Raw genomic sequence first — 21,945 nt, forward strand, 5'->3', positions numbered from 1 at the left:
CTGTGTGTGTAAGCACAAACGCTAGTTTCATATAAAAACAATCACTGCAGAGCTGTGGTAGTATGTTTATATATATATATATATATATATCAGTGGTGTTGATGGCACTAATGTGAGTAATGTGAAGTTAAAAAATAAGTTATTTGTTTTTGTTTTGTCTTTTCATTTGCCCTTCAAAATGTTTCTTTATTTTCATCATTTGACAGCAATTATTTCATTATGTAGGAATCTACTTTCTGAATTGATTTGTCTATATAATGTCAGAAAAAATGCCCATCACAGAGTCCCAGTTGACGTTTTCGTCAATAATATAAAACAGAGAAAAGCAGAAAACACACGAATTTAAAAAAACAGCAAATGTTCAACTGATATTCAACATTATATCAACAACCACTCCAGCTCTATAAAATTACAATTAGAAATGCTACATTGGTGTTTAATTATTCATTTACTTAAACACTTTGAAGGACTGTGGCCCCAAATGACCAGCTGATCAGCCCTTCACTTTTTTTTGTTATTGCCATGTTCTGTCATGGTGGCAACCTGAGAGCCCACTGGTTGACACCAATGGTGAAGGAGGCGGCCAAGCTAAAGGAGGAGACCTTTTGGGCTTGGTTGGTTTACGAGTCTCCTGAAGCATCTGCTGGATGTGGGAGGGTTTGAGAACCTTTGGAAGGAAGCCTCAAGGAAGTTCTGGCAAACCATCAGACAAGTCAGGAAAGGATGGTGTAAAGAACACAGACCAACATGTCCTCTGAGGGGGAGGAGTTTTAAGACAGATGTCTCTGAGGAAGTCAAGATGCTCCTCATGGGCAGCGTGCCAGGTATGGATGAGAGTCGCTATGAGATGCTGAAGCACCAAGACATCGTTAGGCTGTCTCAACTGGTATGCCTCTGCAATTCCGCACAGAGTTCGGGGACAGTGCCTGTGGACTGGCAGACCAGGGTGGTGCTTCCCATATTTAAAAAACGGGGGTAGGTATCACACTGCTTATGCTAGGGGCTAGGGTGCTGGAAAGGGTGCTGGAAAGGGTAATTCTACATGGTTCACTTACTTTATTTTGCCAACTTATTTTTGAGACACTAAGGCTCAGTGTCCCATCAACATGGTTCTTATATTCCTACAACATCCATCCATCCATTTTCTTCTGCTTTCCGGGGTCGGCTCACAGTGGCAGCAGGCTGAGCAGGAGGTTTGAGACATCCCTCCCTCCAGCAATGCTTTCCATCTGCTCCTGGTGGATCCTGAGGTGGTCTCAGGCCAGATGAGATATATAATCCCTCAAGTGAATGCTGGGTCGACCCCGAGGCTTCCTACCAGTTACATGTGCCCAGAAAACCTCCAAAGGAAGGCGCCCAGGAGGCATGCTAAACAGATGCCCGAGCCACCTCGACTGGCTCCTTTCGACATGAAAGAGCAGCGACTCTACTCTGAGCTCCGTCCAGTTGTCCAAGCTCCTCACCCTACTCCTGCCAACCGGTCTAAATTGCACCCTACCCCAATGTCCATCCCTGCTGGTGGATGTTCCATTTCGTGCTGAGCCCAACCAGGCCCTAGAATTTAAGGCCCGGCCACCAGACGCTCGCCGACAAGCTCCCCTCCCAGGTCTGGCTCCGGGAGGGGGCCCCGGATTCCCGCTCTGATGTCAGCTGAACACTGACACTATTTCACTGCATGACTTTGACACTGATACATACCCCTGTGGTATTTCTTACCTGTGTTTCAGGAATGATGGGGCCGTCCTCAGGTGAACATCTGTAAAATGTGGACAGAGGAGAAGCAACAATGACAGGGCTGGGTCTGATGAAACCACTCAGGTCACAGCTGGGAATGTCATTCTCCTCCTGAAACAGCCAGATGTAACATGTGCCAGTTAGTCTTTTCATTCATCAGCTCACTGACTGTGAAACACTGACCTGTCACTTTAGCCGGTGAGTCGGTGTCAGTCAGATAGTGTATTTGTCATGAAAAACATCAGACCACAGCGAGTCTATCTGGAGTTTTAAGTAAACTGGAACATTTCAAAGCGTAGTTTCAGTCAGGCAGTCACCAGTCATCAGTCCGTGACAGACAAGTATGTAGACAGACAGCAGTGACACCACTCACCTTCTTCATGACCAGTGTGTCCATCACATAGAAGACGTTCCATGGCACCCACACGGTTCTGTACTGAGTGATGAACGGAGCACGCTCAAAACCCAGTGTCAGAGACGCCCCACCGTTGGCCAGGAGGTCGAACCTGCAGTACATCAATAACAATATATACATATGTTATATAAAGTAGATTACTATGTAAAATTGTAGTGCTGTCAGATGAGGAACAGTGTGAATTAAACCTCCCTCACTGAGCTGAGGTTACTCTAAAACTCTTGGAGCATGTAACTTCTGTACGGTACACTGGCTCTTAAATGTTGAACTGTGAAGTCGTGATTTGTTCATTTAAATTCTACGAGTGTGTTTGTGCCTCTGTGGATTTATAGGCATTTCCCCACGAGTTTGTTTGCTGCGAAGGCATGTCATCTAGGTTATGTTATGCATAGCCATGTGTTGTTGGGTGTGTGTGAGCATGTGTTTGTCTTTTGTTCTCAGTGGACCTGTTTTACTATGTTTGCGGGGTCTGAAAACCTGGAGCCCCGGGACCAAAATGCTGGACCCAACAAGTTTGAATGGCTGTTTGAGGGGTCAGAGGGTTAGGGCTAACATGGGGCTTAGGTAACGATTAGGTTAAAGCTTTCAGTAGGAGCATGTGACCCATCCTCTTATTTAAAATAAACCCATCCAAAATCTGACTAAAGTTGAACCTAACATAAAGCGGCTTGCAGAAGTGTAAAGTAATCAGTTACCATCACTGGATTTCCCCTAGGGGATAAATAAAGTATCTATCTATCTATCTATCTATCTATCTATCTATCTATATCTATCTGAACACTGAATATTTGTTAAATTCAGACAGCTCGTGTTGTGAAAAGGAGCTTGCCTGTCTCTGTCTCACTGAGCTGTCAGTCAGACACAAACACACAGCAAAAAAAGAAAAAAGGGGAAAAGTCAGGAAGCAGCATCTGCTCTCACTATACAGTTAAAATCAATGAGCCAAGCTTCCAACATAAGTCTGGGGTAGGAGAGAAATCGGATTCCGCAATGGTGATTCCAGTCGTGTGTGTATGACGTCCAAGACCAATCCTGGCTGACTTTTAGAATTGATTTCTAACATTTCACTGCTTGTTTTTAAAGCCTTGAACGGTCTGGCTCCTGCCTACATCTGTGACCTGCTTACTCCCCATGAGCCTGACCGCTGCCTGAGATCATCCAGCAGGACCCTGCTCACTGTTCCAAAATCACCACTTGTTACCAATGGTGACCGAGCCTTTGCTGTTTGGGCTCCACGGCTGATTTTGGAACGCACAAGCATCCGTGGCTCCCCCACTCGGTCTTGTTACTGCTACGGAGATTCACTCATTCCCTCGATAGCTATGGCTGTTACAGATGTGCAATCAGAGTCTTCATCAGTTCTGGTCCCGATAGCCTTTGGTAGTTCAGTGTTCCATTTAGTGAACTGAGAAGTAATAACATCTGCTTTTATAAATAAAGGAAGGGCCAGGTGAAATAGTTTTGGGGAGGGAGGATGCAAGGTGCATATAGAAAAGACAAGGTTACACAATACACAATATGAATAATAAATAAATACGCACATGCCATCCTTGCGTGTTACAGTGTATCCGTGTTCAGCATAGTGAACAAACGTCACATTGACTCCAATCAGAGGTGTGCCGTCGGCTGTCAACACCTGACCTCTGATTATCGACACCAAGCTGTAGAGAGAGAGAGAGATGGTAGAGAGAGGTTAACTTCATTACTACATTGCAATATGCAACATATACAAAATACAAATAAATAGCAGTAATACTATACAAAAGAAATTACAATGATTTTTTTTTTTACTGTAATTAACTGAGCAAACTGAACCATCAAGTATAGAACAGACCCCGTTGTGTCTTTGACTTGAGCTCCTGTGGCTGGGTAAAACACACACACACACACACACACACACACACACACACACACACACACACACCACAGCCTTTCTTATCATCACTATTACTCTGTTTAAGGATACTGCAGAGTGCACTGAGACATCAGTTGAAACAGACACTGTTGTGCTAACTGCTGAGCTGTGAGAGCGGGAGAACTGATGTTACTCCAGTACTGGCGGCTCGACTGCACCACAGCACTGTATTCATGAGCCGCATTCGAGTCAATAACAATGTCATTCATTGGAATTTGTCTTCTTTGTCTTCTCTCATTATTATGATATACAGTATATATACACAGTACATATCATGGATAATATGTAGAATCTATTGATTTTGTTGTCCCCATTAGTTAATGTAACAGTTCAAGGTAGTGTTGTAACTCTGAAACACTGAACAAATGGAAGAAGAGACTAATGAAACAGAGACAGACAGAATTTACTGCAGGTTTTACAGCCTGTTTAATGAAGTATTCCCAAACCACAATGGGATTATTTCTGTAGGTAGAGATCTGGTATAAAAATAACATGATAAAAATAAACAATATCAGATGGAGGCTTTACTCACTGAATCAGATATATTCTAAAATAGAGCAGAATCCGCCCCAGTTATTAGTCTATAACCATACAAGTAATAACAACACTGGCTGAAGAATGTCTGACTCACTCAGTCACACAATCACAATGCCATGTGCGCTGAATGCAAGACCATTAATCTTCTGCCTGTTTGGTTCCAAATGAACCCACCTGCTGCTCTGGGTAGACAGTGCAGCTGAGCTTATGATGATCAGGTTGCACAGTGCATTTTCACCAGTCTCACGTGGTGCTGAAGACACCGGCTACAGGGAGAAGGACCACAGAGGTGGTTTGCCAGGTGTTTGTATGTCTGTGGACAGACTTTGTCACCGTGAGCAGTCATGGGTCAGAGCAAACCCAAACCCAACTTTATGCCTTTTTACATTTGAGGCTGTGACGCTACCACAGCGTCAACATGACAGGTGTGGCGGCTGGTGTGTCGAGTTGCACTTGCTTTGTACTGGAACTGCACTTGTGTCACCTCTTATAACAACAGGTAAGATGGGGGGGGGGTATGATCATTATCATCATGATTATCATTATTATATATTATTTCATTATTATTATATTATTATTATTATTATTATTATCATATATTATTATTATTACTAGTATTATTACTATTGTCTTTGTATTTATGTGTACACAGACAATACTATTATTATATATCATTGTTATCATTATTATTATAATTATTATGATTATTATTACCAGTGCACATTATTATGTCCATGTGTAAGACTGGTGATACTTAATGTGATAATGGCTTTTACTGCAAACAAAATTTACCTGCGTGAACAAATAAAGTAACAGACCTCAGATGTTCTAATGAGTTAATCATGTACAATAATAATAATAATAATAATAATAATAATAACAGCCATAATAGGTAGCTATAATAATAATGATAATAATAATAATAATAATAGCTGCCTATTATTATTATTATTATTATTATTGTTGTTATTATTATTGTTATTATTGTGTATGGTCAACATTCATTAGAACACCCTATCACACACACACACACCCACGAGTGTCCATTATGTTTTATGGTCACAAATGTCCTCTATGTCACTTTCTGTTTGTTCACAAAAAAAAAAAAAGTAACAGTAAACTTTTGTTTAACGCAAATAAGCACATTGTGTCTGTGTCACTGTGAACTTTTTTTCTGTGAGAGAAAACAAAACAAAAAATCAGTAAATTATGCACTGATTACAGCATTTAACACTGCTGTAAAACTCCTACAAAACATATTATCTGTCACAGTTTTGTTATAAACATAATTTCTAGCAGACAGAGCCTTTATGTAAATGTGTATAATGCACTGCATGTGAATGAATAAAACAGATTACAGCCCATTCATTCTAGATATTACAGTATATTTGTAATAAAATCATGTACGTGTCTATGGGTTACCCTGTTGCCAGATGTGTCACATTAGTGCAATTGTCATACAGTATTAACACAGGATTTAATAACTATTCTGTATCAACCACACAGGATGAAGAAAAGACCATCCATAGAGGTTTTTTTTGAGATGCTCAAGATCAGACTATGATTCATGATGTTCATGGCACAAAAACAACTGTGTGTTTGTGTCTGTGTGTGTGTATGTGTGTGTGTGTGTTTGTGTGTGTGTGTGTATCACACTGATGAAACCAGGAAACCAGGTATAAATGGTCTATATGTCTATATGTTTACTCCATTTTTTAAAACCTTCCAACAATCCACCCACACACACACACACACACACACACACACACAAACTCAATACTGTTTTAAGGTCATCTAATAAAGCATTTTTATTATAAGGTTGCAGGTCCATTCCATTATGGAAATACAGGACATTTTTATCATAGGGTTGTGGCCCTCTGCTCTAATGAAACATTCAGGATAGCATAAAAAATGTGACAAAAGCAGAAAAATGGCTGAATAGAATTGCCATCATGTTTCTTCCCTGTCAGTAGCCATGCCTTTCACTCTCTATATTTTGCCGACTGACACCTTCTTTCTCTCTTATCATATTTAATGAATGTTATGTCTGAGGCAGATGTGGGCAGAAATGGCTTTTGGCAAGGAAAAATAGCAGACCTTAAGTTCCTGTATTGTGATCCTACTCGTTCTATTATATCAATCCAGACAGAGAGCAAAGCCAACCTGCAACTGCTCATATTATGGTAAATCAAAGTAGGGTGAGCTATGACCTGCGGGCAGACACGTTATGAATCAAACAATCACCACTATAGAAGATAACATTGAAAAGAAAAAGACACAAATTATCCATGATCCCACTGTGATGAAAAACAACAGTGTTTGTACAGAAGAACGTTCAGCACATAACAGATGTAGGCAACTGCAACCTTATACTAAATATGACTTACATTTTAAAAAGAAAATATCTTCCTTCTGTAGGTTTGGAGATCTTTCACTCACCGTCTTAACCAGTCACTCACTAAAGTAGTATTAAAACCCCAAGTTTAACCCAGTTATCCACTGCATTGAAAAACTGCACAGGAAACCTGGGCTGCAGTCGTCATCTTTAACAAGCATATTGAATTTATAGTTAACAATATCATCATCATAGCAATGTACTATATACATACAGCTGATCCTGGTTTTCCGTTCCCTTGAATTGGTTCATTTCTCTTAAAATTACACTGTTTTGGTACACTTGATAGTTTTATCTGTTTTTCTTCTCTTTGAATTGAATTGAATTGATTTTATTGATTCTATTTTTTGTTGCTGTCTCTGTCAAGCGCTTTGCAACATAGTTTTTGAAAAGTACTCTATAAATAAAGATTATTATTATATCAATATATTACATAAATGTTGTTTATTCGGCTCAATTCTCTACATGTTTATTTCTGTCATGCCATCTTATTTCAACATTTCAATCGTGTTTTTTTTGTTTTTGTTGTTAGGAAGGAGGATTTATCATCCACGTGTTATAAATGAAGTTGGTTAAAAAAAAAAAAAATCTTGTGTAAGTGCAGTCAGATTCTTTTGCAAAGTCATTATGAATTCTCCTTCACATCTTTCCTTGACCCTAATGATGTTTTCCATTGAGGTCGAGGAGAACACCTTTTCGAGTTTTCGACTGCAGCCTTTGACTTTCATCTCCAATGGTGTGAAATATTTGATTAAAGTGTGGATTTATGACCAATCAAGCTGCTGTACTGATGTTGCTATAAGTCCAGAATTCAGAAAAAAAACTATATAAAATTAATTAAAATGAATAACATAAAATAAAATAAAACACAATTACCTTCTGTTGAAAGGACTGTCTCCAGTGATAACATGAGTGGACTCAGGACCAACCAGGAAGTGAATGCGTTGGTAGAAAGACCTCGCAGCCTAAGTAAAATAAAAGGAAATAAGTAGATAGACAAGTGCTGATTCCTGTCACTGCTCCTATACTGCAAAGTAATGTCAGGTTGTATCAGGAAATAATTTGCAATTGGAGCTCATTACCTGCTGAGGGGCCAATGAGGATAGAGACTGGCTGAGCACTTCCCCTGGGTCAGGTGACCCCTTGCAGTACAACTGGTTCTGACAGGAGGGCTGCAAACAGCAGTCTGGATCCATGCAGTCAGCCAAGCCATCTGAAAGATACATACCAAGTTATAATATTCTCAAACATGAGAGGGAAGGATTGGAAATGCAGAAGGATGTCAAATGGATGATAGGAAAAGTATCGTCGCACCAGAGACCAGGGTCCACACCCACAGTCCTGTCTGTGGTCGGGCTACAGAACCTCTGGGGCAAGTTTCACAAACATATTTCAGACTGGTCTGTCTTTGTCTAATGCACCTTACCCCCAGACTAACTCAGTCCTAAAACTAATGTTACCATGGGAACAATCAATGACCAGTAGCACCCAACAACACAAAACAGGAAAACATGGCTCATGATTTGTGGTATGCTAACGTTTTTATGGAGAGAGCAAAGACAAGGGAAAGAGTTTTAGAGACTGCAGCAATTTTTTTTTCAATTCAGATATTTCTCTTTATTATTTCACTTTTCTAGTAAAACATCCTTAATTTACCCAGACTTCATTGTACCACAGTCCAGCTTGAGATAGTCTATCACTAAACTGCTTTGTGCAACAGATGAATTTAGACTCAGTCAGTCTGAGGTCTGACTGTTTGTTTTACCTGAGAGTCAAAGTCTGTCTTTGTGAAAGCGCCCCCTGGCTGAGGTTTGGAAAAGATTGTGGTTTTGATTAAATGTGAATAAACACATTGTGTCTGAGTCACAAAGCAGACCAGGATCTTTCTCAAACATTAACCAAGTAACTATAAGTGGATATATTCATGATGTTGATAGAAAATGTAATCTGGCTGCATTTTCTGTTGCACATTAGTGCTTTATAAATGTGACTGCAAGGAAACAGGGTTGGCCAAGAAGAATAAAGACAGAGAGAAAAGGGGAGAAAAAAGGACAAAGTCCTCTAATGTAAATGATGAGAGGCAGGGATGGAATGATGAAAAAAGAGGGATTAGAGTGGGAGGGAGGGATAAGTGGGGGACAGGGAGGAAGAGAGGAGAAGAGATGAGTGGAGTGGAGAGACAGCTGGAGAAATGGAAGGACTGAAAGAGGTATGTAAGGTAATAAAATCTTGACTGCCATTTGTCTCAGTTAGTTTATAAAAGCCATTTGTACATCTGGGGAACAGGCACCAGGGACTGATATTAAATGCATGCACGCACACACGCACGCACGCACGCACGCACGCACGAATGAATGTGCACACAAACAAAGACTACGGGGGGGGGGGTGCTTGTTTTTGCCACTGACATGTCCAGATTGTTAAAACAATTGTCTGACAACATTATGGCAAGGGTTCCTAGAGAAATAGACCTTTTCTGTTACAGAGTAAAACCCTTTTGGTTAAACCAGAAACAGCTGTGTGTGTTTTAAAACATCTGTATAGTGGAGCCACCACTGAAAGTCACACAAATACACAAACAAACTGACCGATCGGGGCCGTGGAGGATCAGCAAATCCCGTGTTCTGTGAGGTAAAATGTTTTTGTCAGTGGAGTCTGGTAGCTTTGAAGATAGCGATAAAACAGCTGTTTCTGGTTAAACAAAAAATGTACTCCCACTAAACACGCACGCACACACACACACACACACACACACACACACACACACATACAGTAAAGCCCGTCCTCTCCCTGACTCTTCTGTCTAATGTTCATTTCTTTCTAATCTTTCCTCTCCACTGTTCCCGTTAACACTGCTCTCCTGGTTTTAGGGTTGTACACTGCGGCTCAGAGCTTTGCTTGTAGGGTGAATCCACTGATACCTGATGTTTTGTGCTGTTAATAACTCTTCAACTTTGTCTCTGTCCATGTCATTTTTTTTTTTTTTTTTTACTTCAAGGTTTCAGTTCTTCCCATAGAAGTTTACAACTGCAAGTTTCTTGTTGGGAACTCTACCGCTTATATTTAAAAGATTGTACCAGAGCCTTCTGAACATTGAGGCTCATTTCCAATTCAAATCGGTGCTCAACGGCCTTTCAGCTACACATTAAGGCTGATACTACATGTTCAGTATTTTATTTAGAAGCAGTTTGTACATACACTATGCTGTATGTAAGTTAAGACCCGCTACACGTCGATGAGCAGCTCACAGCAGGTAGCAGCAGAGTAGCCACTTCATCATTTACAGTTGTTTAAAGATTATTTTTTTGGCATGTTGCTTGAATTGAACATTTTACAGCCTGCAGAGACAGGAAACCATGCAGGGCAGAGAGTGAGGGGGGGTCTGACTCGGCCAGGAATCAAACCATAGACATTGTGGTTATGTGGTATATGCCTTAACCACTCACCCACTGGATGACCCAGATTCATGTTTTTTTCATTCCTTTTACTTTTTTTTTTTTTTGGCTGGACCACAACTGGCCCTATAACTGAGAATTTCCCTGCCTGACTGACTGCTCATTATTCGACCATTGGTCAGCCGAATACCATGTGACAGAGTTGGAGTTTCCCCCATTAGCTCCTGTTTGCAGTGTTAAAGTTACTACATTACATGTTAATACAAACTCAACACTTCATCTAATCATTTCAAATTAAAAGCTCTCTAGCATAGAAACCCTTTACTTCTTAAGAGGGCTTTTATTGCTAGCCTTAGCGACTACTTCTCTCTCTCCCTCCCTCTCTCCTGCTCTCTCTGCTCGGTGTGTCTCATGTTTAGTTCTTCCTCTGCCTCCTTAATATGTAATAATGATACATGTAATAAAAGTAGTTTATTTGCTGTAATGGAGGCGAGGCTCAGTGTATTGGAAGAGCTTCTCCGCTGCCCTGCAGTTCCAGAGCAGCCGGGAAACCTGAGCGGCTCCGTGTAGCCCTAAACCCCCGCCCCGGTCAGCATGCATACGAGGTCCAGTCATGAACCAGAACCTTTCTGCAGAATAATGTTATCAGAGTGTACTGATGAGGAAGTGGTGCTGAGGTGAGTACAGGAGGGAAAGAAGAGGGAAAGCGAAAGAAGAGGGGGCACTCCTGCTAAAAATCAACCAGAATACCAGTCTGGAGCAAACAGGTGGCAGCTGGTCTTTGTAACACATGCCAAACTATGCAATGCACGACAAAATGTTTTTGTTTTTATTTAATCTTGCCATTTTGGAACCATTGTTTAATGAAGTGAAGCGAGTAGGCAAGTCATTTTACTTTCACCGTGATAAACTCTGGTTGCTAACACGTAGGGATGGTGTTTCCTGCTGGGAGCGGGTGGTGTTAATGGTCGCTTCGCAAGAGCTTCAGCATCAAGTGTTTACAATACAAGAGGTTTTAATATGTCCCTCGAACAACGCTGCTTCTTCAGGGTACAATGGACGCTACAGTGACTTGGTATCGGAAAGTGATGAGACAGTCCAGCCACACAATGGCTAGCTGGTTAACATGCTAACAGTAGAAGAAAATAAGTGCTAGAAAAAGAAGCAGAACAAGAGTTAACATTGGTGTTTGTTTACACCTCTGGAGACAGCTGTTGGTGAGTCAGGAATGAAGAGCTTAACTGTCAATGTTTCTTCTAGACTGGTAAGTAAACAGCTGCTAATTCTCACATTGGCTATGTAGCAATAGCAAAACTTACAAATCCTTTAATGCATCCTGACTATATATAACTATAGATACTGCAGTTCATCTTTTGTTTAAAGTCTTGTTTTCCATGCTATGATTTGTCTACATCAGTAATCTGACTGACAGGGCCGTCTTCAAACGCAGTGACACTGTCATTGTAAGAGGGCCTTCCTTACACAGAACATCCTCCAGCGTGGCCGTGATGTAATGTGAACGCCTGAGCGCCTGGTTGAGGTGGTACGGCTGCAAACATACGCGCAGCTTTTCTGCTCTTTATGACTATGACCATATCGCTTGACCCAAACCGTGGGCTCGCTGACTGACGTGATGTGACCCCTGTGGAGCTGAGCCTTCACAGCTTCTTTCATGGCCACCGGGACATTGCCTGGTGCAGAGTGCACCGGCTGAACCGCTGGGTTCAACTCAAAGTGGAGCTCTCTGGGGAAAGCCTCCACAGGATTACTGAACACATCGTGATACGCTCTGATGACTTCAGAGATGCACTTCTGGTGAGAGGCGTGGTGAGGCTGTCGTCCACTGTGTTGAGCCCATCACACACAGATGGTGAAGTGTAAGAGCCCCACCTCCTCTCACATGGGCCACTGTTGTATTTACAACTTTAAAATCCAGTTCGTATTTGCTGCCTTGCACAACACACTCCCCTAATGATAGCAAGCCCTTGGTATGAGTATTAAAGAAATAATATTAATAACCTATTTGTATAGCACCTGTCATACAACACATGGAAAAGACATAACATAAAACATGTTAAAAACATTGATTAATGGAAAAGGAAATGAAAAATAAAACACCCACTTAATGATAACAAGATCTAATAAATTGAAAAAGAAATTGAAGAAAAAAAGAAAAATGTTGTGATTATAAATGGCCGTACTTTAGCTGCGTCTAAGGTGGAAAAATTTTTTGTCACCTTGGTGATGTGGGACTTGAAGCTTAGATCTGAGATAAAACCAAGACTTGTAATCACAGATTTATATTCATGGAATTTGTTTCCCCAGGTTCTTAAACAGCATTTCTCTTTTTGTTTTAGGGCCGACTAGTAGGATTTCAGTTTTGTCCCAATTTGACTTTAGGAAATGATTTTCATCCATTTATTTATTGCTAGAAGAGAAGTGGTAATGGGGTTTACAGCTGCAGCATCATTTGGCTCAGCAGAGATGTACAGTTGTGTGGCATCAGTGTAACTATGGAAACATACATTGTGCTCTCAGACGATGTCATCAAGTGGCAGCATGTAAGGTGAGAATAATGATGGGCCACGGCAGCTCCCTTGAGCAACCTCACAGCAGATGTGGGTGCCATTAGGTTCTAGTTTCTTCAGACTCTGTAGGACAGGCTGATCATTTGAGCCAGTGTCATAAGTTTTCCCCTTAACAATTTTCTGTGTCCTAAGTAGCCATAGCGATAACTATTTAGTGCATGATTCATTCATCTCCTTAGGTTTCATATTCCCATATAGAGGCTTTCTCCCTGAGCCAAGTCACAAAACTCTATTCTTTCCGTGTCTCTCAGACATGTTGACACTCCGCACAAATAACTCTCCTCAGAATTGCCGCCTCGATGCCCATCGGCTTTTTCACCCGCCCTGTTGCTAGGACATAATCTTTGTATTCCAGATTTCCCAGTTCACACTTAGATTGCCACTGAGCGTGATCGCAGCTGGTGAGGATCGTGGCCTATGGCTATTCACTCCTGCTGCTGCAGTATAGTTAGCTTCACCAAACCAAAACAAACAATATACAAGCAGAGCCTAAATCACTAAATCAGTGGTCCACTTCTGACACCATGTTTGGGTTTGTGGTGTTATAAAGACGGGACAGACCATAATGTTAGTTGACGACAGGCTTTAGTGGATGCTAGTCAGGGCACAACGACAATAACGAAGAATAACACAAGAAAGGTGGCTCAGAGCATGCTGGAAGACTACTGACTTCACCAAAGGTTTACTACCACTAAACCTCAACAACATAACACCCGTCCTGCTGAGCGATCCAACATGGAGCTACACAGAGGGAATGTATATCATTGCTGTGGAAATTAGTCCCGGTTTAAAAGATTGTTTAACACATGGAATCATGATTACCTTGAGTTATTAATGCAGATGTGTGCTGTAAAATAAATCAGTAAGATTTGGAAGTGGGCAAATGTCCTGAACATTTCATTTTGGAAGTTTAGAGAATTCTGCAGAATACCGTACTGCAATGACACTGGCCCTTTGGTCCTTTGCTGTTTTACTTGGTGTGGGAATGTTGTGAGAGGATTTTTATTTTTTCTCAGTTCTCTTCATATCTGCATAAAATCAGTGACTCTCGAAATCCCTCTTACCTCATACCTCTTTCTACAGCGTGGAATGAATTTTAAGACTGAACTCAACCCTGAATAACCTACTAACTGCTAATTCTCTCTCCCTCTCACCATCTAAGCTCCTGATTGGACATGTGGTTAATGTGCACCCTGTCCCCACCAATATTTTTCATTATCCTTACGACATGTTCATCCATCCATCAAACAAATACACTCGTCAAACTACTGAACCATCTATCTGCACACTCTTTTAGTGTATGTACACAAATATACCTCCTTCATTGTCCTTTCCGTCAGTACAGAGAGTCTCCATGGCTACGTGACACCCGGCCCCGCGCCATCCTGATTGGCAGATGCAGTGCCAGCCACTGGCCTCCAGAGTGCATCGTCCATTGTTGTTGCAGAGTCCTGGACAACCCTCTGGGCACAGGGAACAAACACACAGTTAGAAAAGTTAGAGCAATGTGAGTGAGCAGGATGGGGTCACGGCTGGCCGACAGGGCGTGAAATAGGTTTAAACCCATTTACATTTTTGAAGGGAGGTGATGTACTGGAGCTCTGAACGATGAGAGTGATCAATGTTTTCATATCCGATCATTTTCAAGCCAAAAATGCAACATATTCAGTGTTTCCCTCTCAGCTCGGAAAAGCCTCTGAAACAGCACTGAGACAATCATGAGAAAATAAATCTCCACTGCTGAATGAAATCCTTCCACACCACACTGACGTTAACAGAAACAAACAGACCTGGTGTGGTCTAGAAATAAATCAAGAAATAATCCATACTCATTATATCAAGGGCAGATTGTGGAAGACTTGTGTATTGTGGAAGACTTGTGTATTGTGACAGACGTTGTTTGTGGTGTAAATGAAGTTAGAAGATTAGGACAGAGAGGTCAGTTTAGGTCATTTTAAGTCCAGTTCCTTTCTCATCAATTCTGGTTAAAATAAAACACCGTCTACAGTGACTGTGTGAAAGCAGCGTGTCAAACAAACTTGTTTTCTTGAAGAATTTAGCAGTTTTAAACACATCACAGGTAGAAAATCCACGATGCAAAAAAATCTATTCCTGTGTACTGCTGTATACAAAGTCAATGGAATTATGCCATTACACACATAATTGGAGGGGGCGGTGTAAATTGAAGCTTCTGTGCAAGTTCAATATGTTTCAACTGGAGGAAAAAATTCGCAGAAATTCTGGGGCTTTTTCAATCTGTTCAATGAAACGTAAAGAGACGAGAGGAAGAGAGAGAGAGAGAGAGAGAGAGAGAGGGAAATAACAAAGTTGTGAGTTCAGTCAGAGGCTGAGCTGAACACGAACACACAGTCAGCTAACAGTTGTAGAGTTGGTACACTGGCTGTTTGGGGTGTGGGTGTGGGCTGAGAGACAGCTGGGCGTAAAGTGGCTTTAGGCTTAAAAACTGCAGCTATTTATTTTTGTGGAAACGTCTAAGAGCAAAAGCCAGCTCATACCAGTGCAACAGCTTCATGTCATTCTTATTATTCTTCCCATCATGTTTAACCGACACCTGCAACTGTCCAGTGATAATGTGTGAAACTGTAGTGACGTGAATGTATACTGGCTATACGCACATCTGCTCCAGCCGAACAGCACAACGACATATGCAAGTGGTATGTAAATAACCTTCCGCATCACATCTAAATATCCATCATTGCAAAAATAGATAGAGAAAAGACCTGTTGATGTCATATTGACATCATACCAGCAACATGACATAACACTGACACCTTCACTATAGTTGTGTTCCCGGCTTTATAAAGATACTGGGGTTTACTGTGTGTGTTTTACTTTCCCCACGAGGTCGAAATGCTGTTTCAGAAGCTTTTTTCACTTCTCAAAGGAAATACTAAATATCTGTTTTTGGCATGAATAAAAGTTTTTTTTATTTTTTTTTTTTTAAAGTTTAAACAAATTGCCTGTCAGCACAAAATGCTAGCTGTCAGTAGCTTCAGTCCAAAATGACCAGACTTCAAAATCCTGATGTGTATAAAGGCATATGGCCCTGTGTGATGGACCTCTCTCCAACAAATGGACTGACAGACTGAAAGACAGATCGGCAGACATATAAGACAGATCAATACATTAACCCACATGTGAGGGACACAGATTGACAGACAGACAGCCTTCGGTGAAATGCACTGATGTTGTAGTTTCACATGAACCACTAAAATTGCCTCAAGCCAAAGTGGCTACTGTGTGCTGCATGACTTCAATTAGAAATTAAATCAAAATGATATATTTTTTCATCTGTAAACAAAGAAAGAAGATGTTATTGTTGCATAATATGATGAAGAAAAACAGGGCATACAAACAAACCAAAAATTCCAAAGTTGAAAAGCAAAACCTTGGATGTTAAAAATGTTATTAACGTTTATCGGTCCGAGTGAAGTCTAACCAGATCCGAGGGGAATTTAACCCCCGGCGAGCTGACAAAGACAGCAACTCCTCTTTTTTCTTCTAGTCGGTGAAAAAAAAAAAAAAAAAAAAATCACAGGTTAAAATCCATGTGAAAACACAACAGGTAGACAGATACACAGCGCACAAAGTATAGGGAGGACAGGGTGGTTTGGACTGCATGCCTCCGAAGGCTATACTTTATGCCTTTGTTTGACATTCCTCACTCACAGAATAGACAGTGAGGCCGGCAATCAGGTAGACTGATTAATAAACAGTGAGTATCAGAACCAAGCATAGCCTAGCTGGAGAGACACAACGAGGGATGGAGGACAGATGGTGAGCGGGGGGGAAAGAGAAACAGAGAGAGGCAGGAAAGTGAAGGCAGATAGAAGGAAGACAGAGAGACAGAGGGCAGCTGGCTAATTTAACACACACACACATATATATATATATATCAGGCTTGTGGATGCAAGACAAAACACACCTTGGGTATGCGTCTGTCTGTGTGTGTACGTGTGCGTGCATTTCCATTTTTTTTATGTGTATGTGCTTTGCGTGCACCTTCATCTGTACTGTTCGTGTTTTGTGTGTGAGAATCTGAGACCGGGACAATAATGATGTAACCAGAAAAACAAACAAGACAAATAAAAAAGCGAGACTGTAGAAGTATAACACAATACAACGAGATAAAAAAACAAACAAACAAACAAAAAAAAACAGATATACTGAGTGTTGTTAAAGACTGAAAGACAAAAAGTGAGAAAAAAAAGGAAAAGACAGGAAAAATAAGATGGATCAGAATAAATCAGAATCAATGTAAATCAAAGTTAATGAAGCAGAGTGTGAAGTGGTTGTATTCTGGGACAGTAAGGCCTTTATTAAGTCTTTGGCATGAATTACCTTTATATCCTGAGAATAGGAGAGGGCACGAGGGAGAGAGGGAGGAAAATTAGGGAAAAAAAGTAAATCGAAACAAAAGCAGCACTGCCAAATATACTCTGTGTAATGGACAGATGAAGATGGCAGCCAGAGGAAGAGGAGGGCAGGAGGAAAGAGCTGGGATCGGGGGAGTACAATATCGTAGAGAGAGAAACAGCAGTAGAACCTGTCGTCAGTCTTCATTCACATTCAAATCACACAAGAAGGAAGAAAGACAGAAAGCAGCTGATAGAAAATATAAATATATTTATATTAATGTATCAAAGTTTCACTAATTACATTTTAAAAAATCAGCCAGAGAAAGATTCTTTTTCTCTAATCAAAGTTTGTGATTTAGCAGCTTTTCATTAAATATAAAAGAATTCAGATGGAAAATAACACAGTTGCAGTCAAACAGAAGTTGGAGAAAAGTGGGAAATGGATATAAATATCCAGAAATGGTTAGCTGAGGGAGGATCAAGCAGCAATTACCAGCTGCAGCTCACACAATGAGCTGTAGTTTCTCTAGTGATCACTACACGCTGACTCTGAGAAAAAAGTACAATGGGAGTTTTACTTAAAAGTCCAGCTCAGGGCAACTATTATTGAGGGCACTGAGAATTTGGGCTTTTTTAAACACTTTTGGGAGGTGTCAAATTCTACAATTAAAAACATTTGGTCTATATTTTACAGGCTGGTTCCATTGCCCTTAATAAAGACTCAACATACAAGTTTGACTATTTTTGCCATTAAATAAAGTAAATGAAAGGATTCATTATTTCCTCACCGAAAGTTAATTCCTGTCAGTGTGGAGAAAAAGTATAGATCTTATAGATGTTAGAGTTGGGAAACAAAATTCTATAAAAATCTGTTTATATAATAAGAATAAACCACCCTCTGCATCATTCCTTTTTTTAATCTGTCTCTCGCAAATTCCCTCACCTTATGTTGAGGCAAAACTGTATCCCTAGAGTTCTCTCTCTAACGCCTGAGGTGGAGAATATTTGGGGACATTAGTTATTTGACTGACAGATATCCTCAGTTTATCGCGCTCTCTGCCGTGGTGGTTGCTGTTTGGTCGTTTAACCTTAACTTCAGGCTTTGCCCAAAATCGTGTTCCCAAAATTGTGTTTCCTCGCCTCAACAGCTGACAAAGATGTCAAGGAGACTTCGAAAAGTTCTTCAGAAACTTATGGCCGACATTCATGTTGCCAAATTCATACCATTTATGAGCAGGATGCAATAAATAAGAAGTGGTCTTTTAGCAATTACAGCTACAAATAATAATTACCAACTAATTTGACTGCAACTGTATTTAGTTCATGATGTAAAGGAAGGCCACTTTATAATCTACTATGTTTTTTTTTTTCCTTGTCCAATTCTGCATGGCCTCTGAACATGAATACTCTGGCTCCTTCTGTAGGATATTCCCACGCTGCACAGAGGGAGGCTTAAAGTCATTCAAATACTTGCAATTACACAATGTTTTCAGTACAGATTCACAAACATGTAGGCATACGACTGTGCAGAGAGACATGACAGGGACAGCACAGGAGAACTGAGCTTAAAGCCGAGCCAGCATTTCATTCTACATCAAAAACTTTCAATGTTATTTTTCTCTGTGCTTGTACTGACCTTGTCTGCTAAAAGTAATAACATGTCTGGACTATCAATCTGTCCCAAGCCACTAAGAACATTACAATGTCAAACATATCATACACTATCTACAAGAGTACAACAGTCAAATATGTGTTTCAAAGTGGTTTTCTAACAGTTTTTTTAATCCAGCTTCAACATACTATATAGTATATACTATATAGTATGACAACCAAGGGAAACTGGATCGCTGCCCTGCTTCTCGAGGTTCACTGCAGTGACACAGCTTTACAGAAACCTTAAAATATAAGCCCTCAATGTCAAACCAATTCACGACAAACAGCCAGAAATCTAATGTTGGAGGTCAACATAGCTGAATACTCAATTCTGACTTTTTCAGCAAAACATTTTGACATTTTGGCAATTTTGATGGAAAAGAAGAAATCTGGGAGGCTTAAGTAGGTGTTCAAATTAATGGCAAAGACACAGCATGCAAAAACTACAAAAATAAAGCTACTTGGACAATATACAGAGAAAAATACGTACTCTAAACTATACTATAATATCCTATAATATACTATACATACTCTATAGGCAAAGGAAAATAAAGCCATTGTACATTTGGCTAAGGACAATATTAAAATCCACAGTAAAGGTTAATGTCATCAGAGCTGGCAAATGATAGAGGGGATGAGAGGAAAAAACATAATATACTCCAGATATCCAAAATTAAAAAACCTTTCTGGATAAACAAATAAATAAAATAACCTATCACTGATGCAGCCACAGCTCGACAGTACATGAAGAGAAAAGCAAAGGATGAAGGGAGGAAGAGAAAAAAGCCAGTGATGAGGAGAAGAAGAGAAAGGAGTACAGTACCTTTTACTCTAATGTCCGGATTGTGAGCTTTAAGAAAGGAAGCAAAGAGAATGAAAAAGATAGAAAGAGAGAATTTAGTCCAGAAACACAGGCAGAAGACATGTAAAAAAACAAAAAAAAAACTATCCAGTAGCACCATCAGCTGCTCACAGGAGTGATTCACCAGGCAAGTGAATGAAGAAAATTAAAAGATGTTCAATGAATCAGAGAAAGGGAAAGAAAGACAGACAGAAAGAGAGAAGATCTGTATTATTCATCACCAAATTCATCTGAGACCTCAAACACCTCGAGCGCTGCCATGGGCCGGGCTGTTTCCACTCAATGAATATGCAGACAATTCTACAGAGAGGTCACAGTTTCCAGAAGACTTTAACACGGGATGTAAATGTGATGGTTGGAGATGGGGGAGACGGGGGGGGGGGGGGGGACAAGCCTGCAACAATCCTCTCCCCAGCCACACAATCCATCCAAACACACGAGCTGTTTGTTGGCTAAGCACTTTTAATGGATTTCTCCTCAGCTTCCTGTCGTTATCCTCTCGGCGTCCTTCTCCATGTGTGACAGTGGCTGTTTTCCAACAGAAATCCTGATATAATGCCGTTAAGAAGACCACTCATTACGCCTCCTTTGCCGGTTCTCACCGAAGCAAACAAAGCCGCCGTAATGCTGCTGGCGTTCAAGATTCAGAGGCGTGACATGTAACACGACAACATCAGCGTCTGACCCACCGTGTTGGCTCTGTGAATACTTCTGCCGGCGGCTTATTGTCGGAACAACAATGCCCTGCCATTCCATGTCCCTACCTTTTTATAAGGAATTGCACGGTGGCCCTGAGAGCTCAACGCACCGCCACTTAAGAAAACACATGCAAATAGACAAACGCAAACAATTTCTTCTGCAAATACAGAAGTGTTTCCATGGTACACTTTCTTTTTTTTTGCCTTAATTCCAATAGCGACAGTGAGAGAGAGAGAGAGAGAGAGGATGATATGCAGCAAAGGGCCATGGGTCGGACTCGGACCCGGGCCGCTGCAGTTAGGACTCGGCTTCCTCTACCGGGAGAGCCAGGGGACGCCCCTCCATCACTTTTTTGTGTCGGCTGGAAACACTTCCATTGTGTTGTGAGTATTTGCAGCATGTGTTTTCTTAAGTTGCAGTGTGTTGAACTCTCAAGGCCAATGGCAAGGCAGAATAAAGACACAACATTCCTGCCTTGAAACAGCTGTATAAAAGGGGCTAGTGTGCGTGCGGGTGTGTGTGTGTGTGTGTGTGTTTCTGTGCGCGTGTGTGTCTAAGTGACAACAACTCTCTCCCAGTGATCCCGCAGCTGTCTGTCTGTTTGACAACAAATAGCTTTTTAAGTGAAGGGTTTGGAGGTGAGCTCTTCTCATCTGTGTCACTGTTTAACCATCACAACACAACAGGAACAGGTTTCTCAACTTAACAACACAATCCAGTTGTCAGTACTGTAGACGCCAAAAGTTCCATCCATCAGCACTGAGCAAGAGCTCAGCTTTTTGTAGTCATTTCTTTTTACTTCTTATGAAGTAATTTCTATAACTGAATCCTTAAAGCTGATAAAATCAACATTATTATCAAAAAACTACAATAACCCACAGAAAATGACCTGATTCTACAGTTCCTCTCAGCGTTTCTGTGTCTTTCAGCTCATTATTTGTTTTACAGCCACAACCTCAGTCTCACTGCTCTCAGAAGTGTCATCATCATTTTCAGCAGCAGCTGTTTTCAGTGAAAAGTCTCGGAAAAAACCCACAGTGCACAGGTAGCGACAGAGTTAGCGACAGTTAGCCAGCTGGTCACTGCATTTACGTCTCCAACAATCGACGTCTCCATTTTCCGGGGACAGTCCTCGTTTTTGGTGTCCAACAAAGGGGGCTAGCTCCTAGCTATAGCAGCTTTACAAATGAAGCTAAAACTATCGAAACAGTTAGTTATTCAATCAGATTTTTCTTTTTTTGTGGTCTCAAGGTGGAGGGAAAGTTTAGCTGGCCCACTCATCGGTTAGGATTTCATAACCTGGCAGTTAACTAACAGCTACAAACAGTTAAAAACAGTTTCAATTCAAGACAGAACATGTCTTTTAGTTTCCA

General features: G+C 40.8%; 1 protein-coding gene across 1 annotated transcript in view; it reads right to left on the reverse strand.

Moving 5' to 3' along the window:
• The window catches only part of tenm3 (teneurin transmembrane protein 3), a 206,170-nt gene that overhangs the window by 70,718 nt on the left and 113,507 nt on the right, over window positions 1–21,945 (reverse strand). Inside the window, exons 14-20 of the mRNA XM_087171480.1 lie at window positions 19,835–19,861; window positions 14,296–14,442; window positions 8,079–8,209; window positions 7,873–7,961; window positions 3,691–3,810; window positions 2,108–2,240; window positions 1,717–1,845 (exon numbers count right to left, since the gene is read on the reverse strand). Of these exons, the coding sequence (XP_087027606.1) occupies window positions 1,717–1,845; window positions 2,108–2,240; window positions 3,691–3,810; window positions 7,873–7,961; window positions 8,079–8,209; window positions 14,296–14,442; window positions 19,835–19,861 (776 nt within the window). The remainder of the gene's footprint in view (window positions 1–1,716; window positions 1,846–2,107; window positions 2,241–3,690; window positions 3,811–7,872; window positions 7,962–8,078; window positions 8,210–14,295; window positions 14,443–19,834; window positions 19,862–21,945) is intronic.

The sequence above is a fragment of the Seriola lalandi genome, unplaced genomic scaffold, assembly GCF_002814215.2.
Source record: "Seriola lalandi dorsalis isolate HSWRI2012SDOR001 ecotype SW California unplaced genomic scaffold, Sedor1 jcf7180002055006, whole genome shotgun sequence".
NCBI classification, from domain to species: domain Eukaryota; kingdom Metazoa; phylum Chordata; class Actinopteri; order Carangiformes; family Carangidae; genus Seriola; species Seriola lalandi.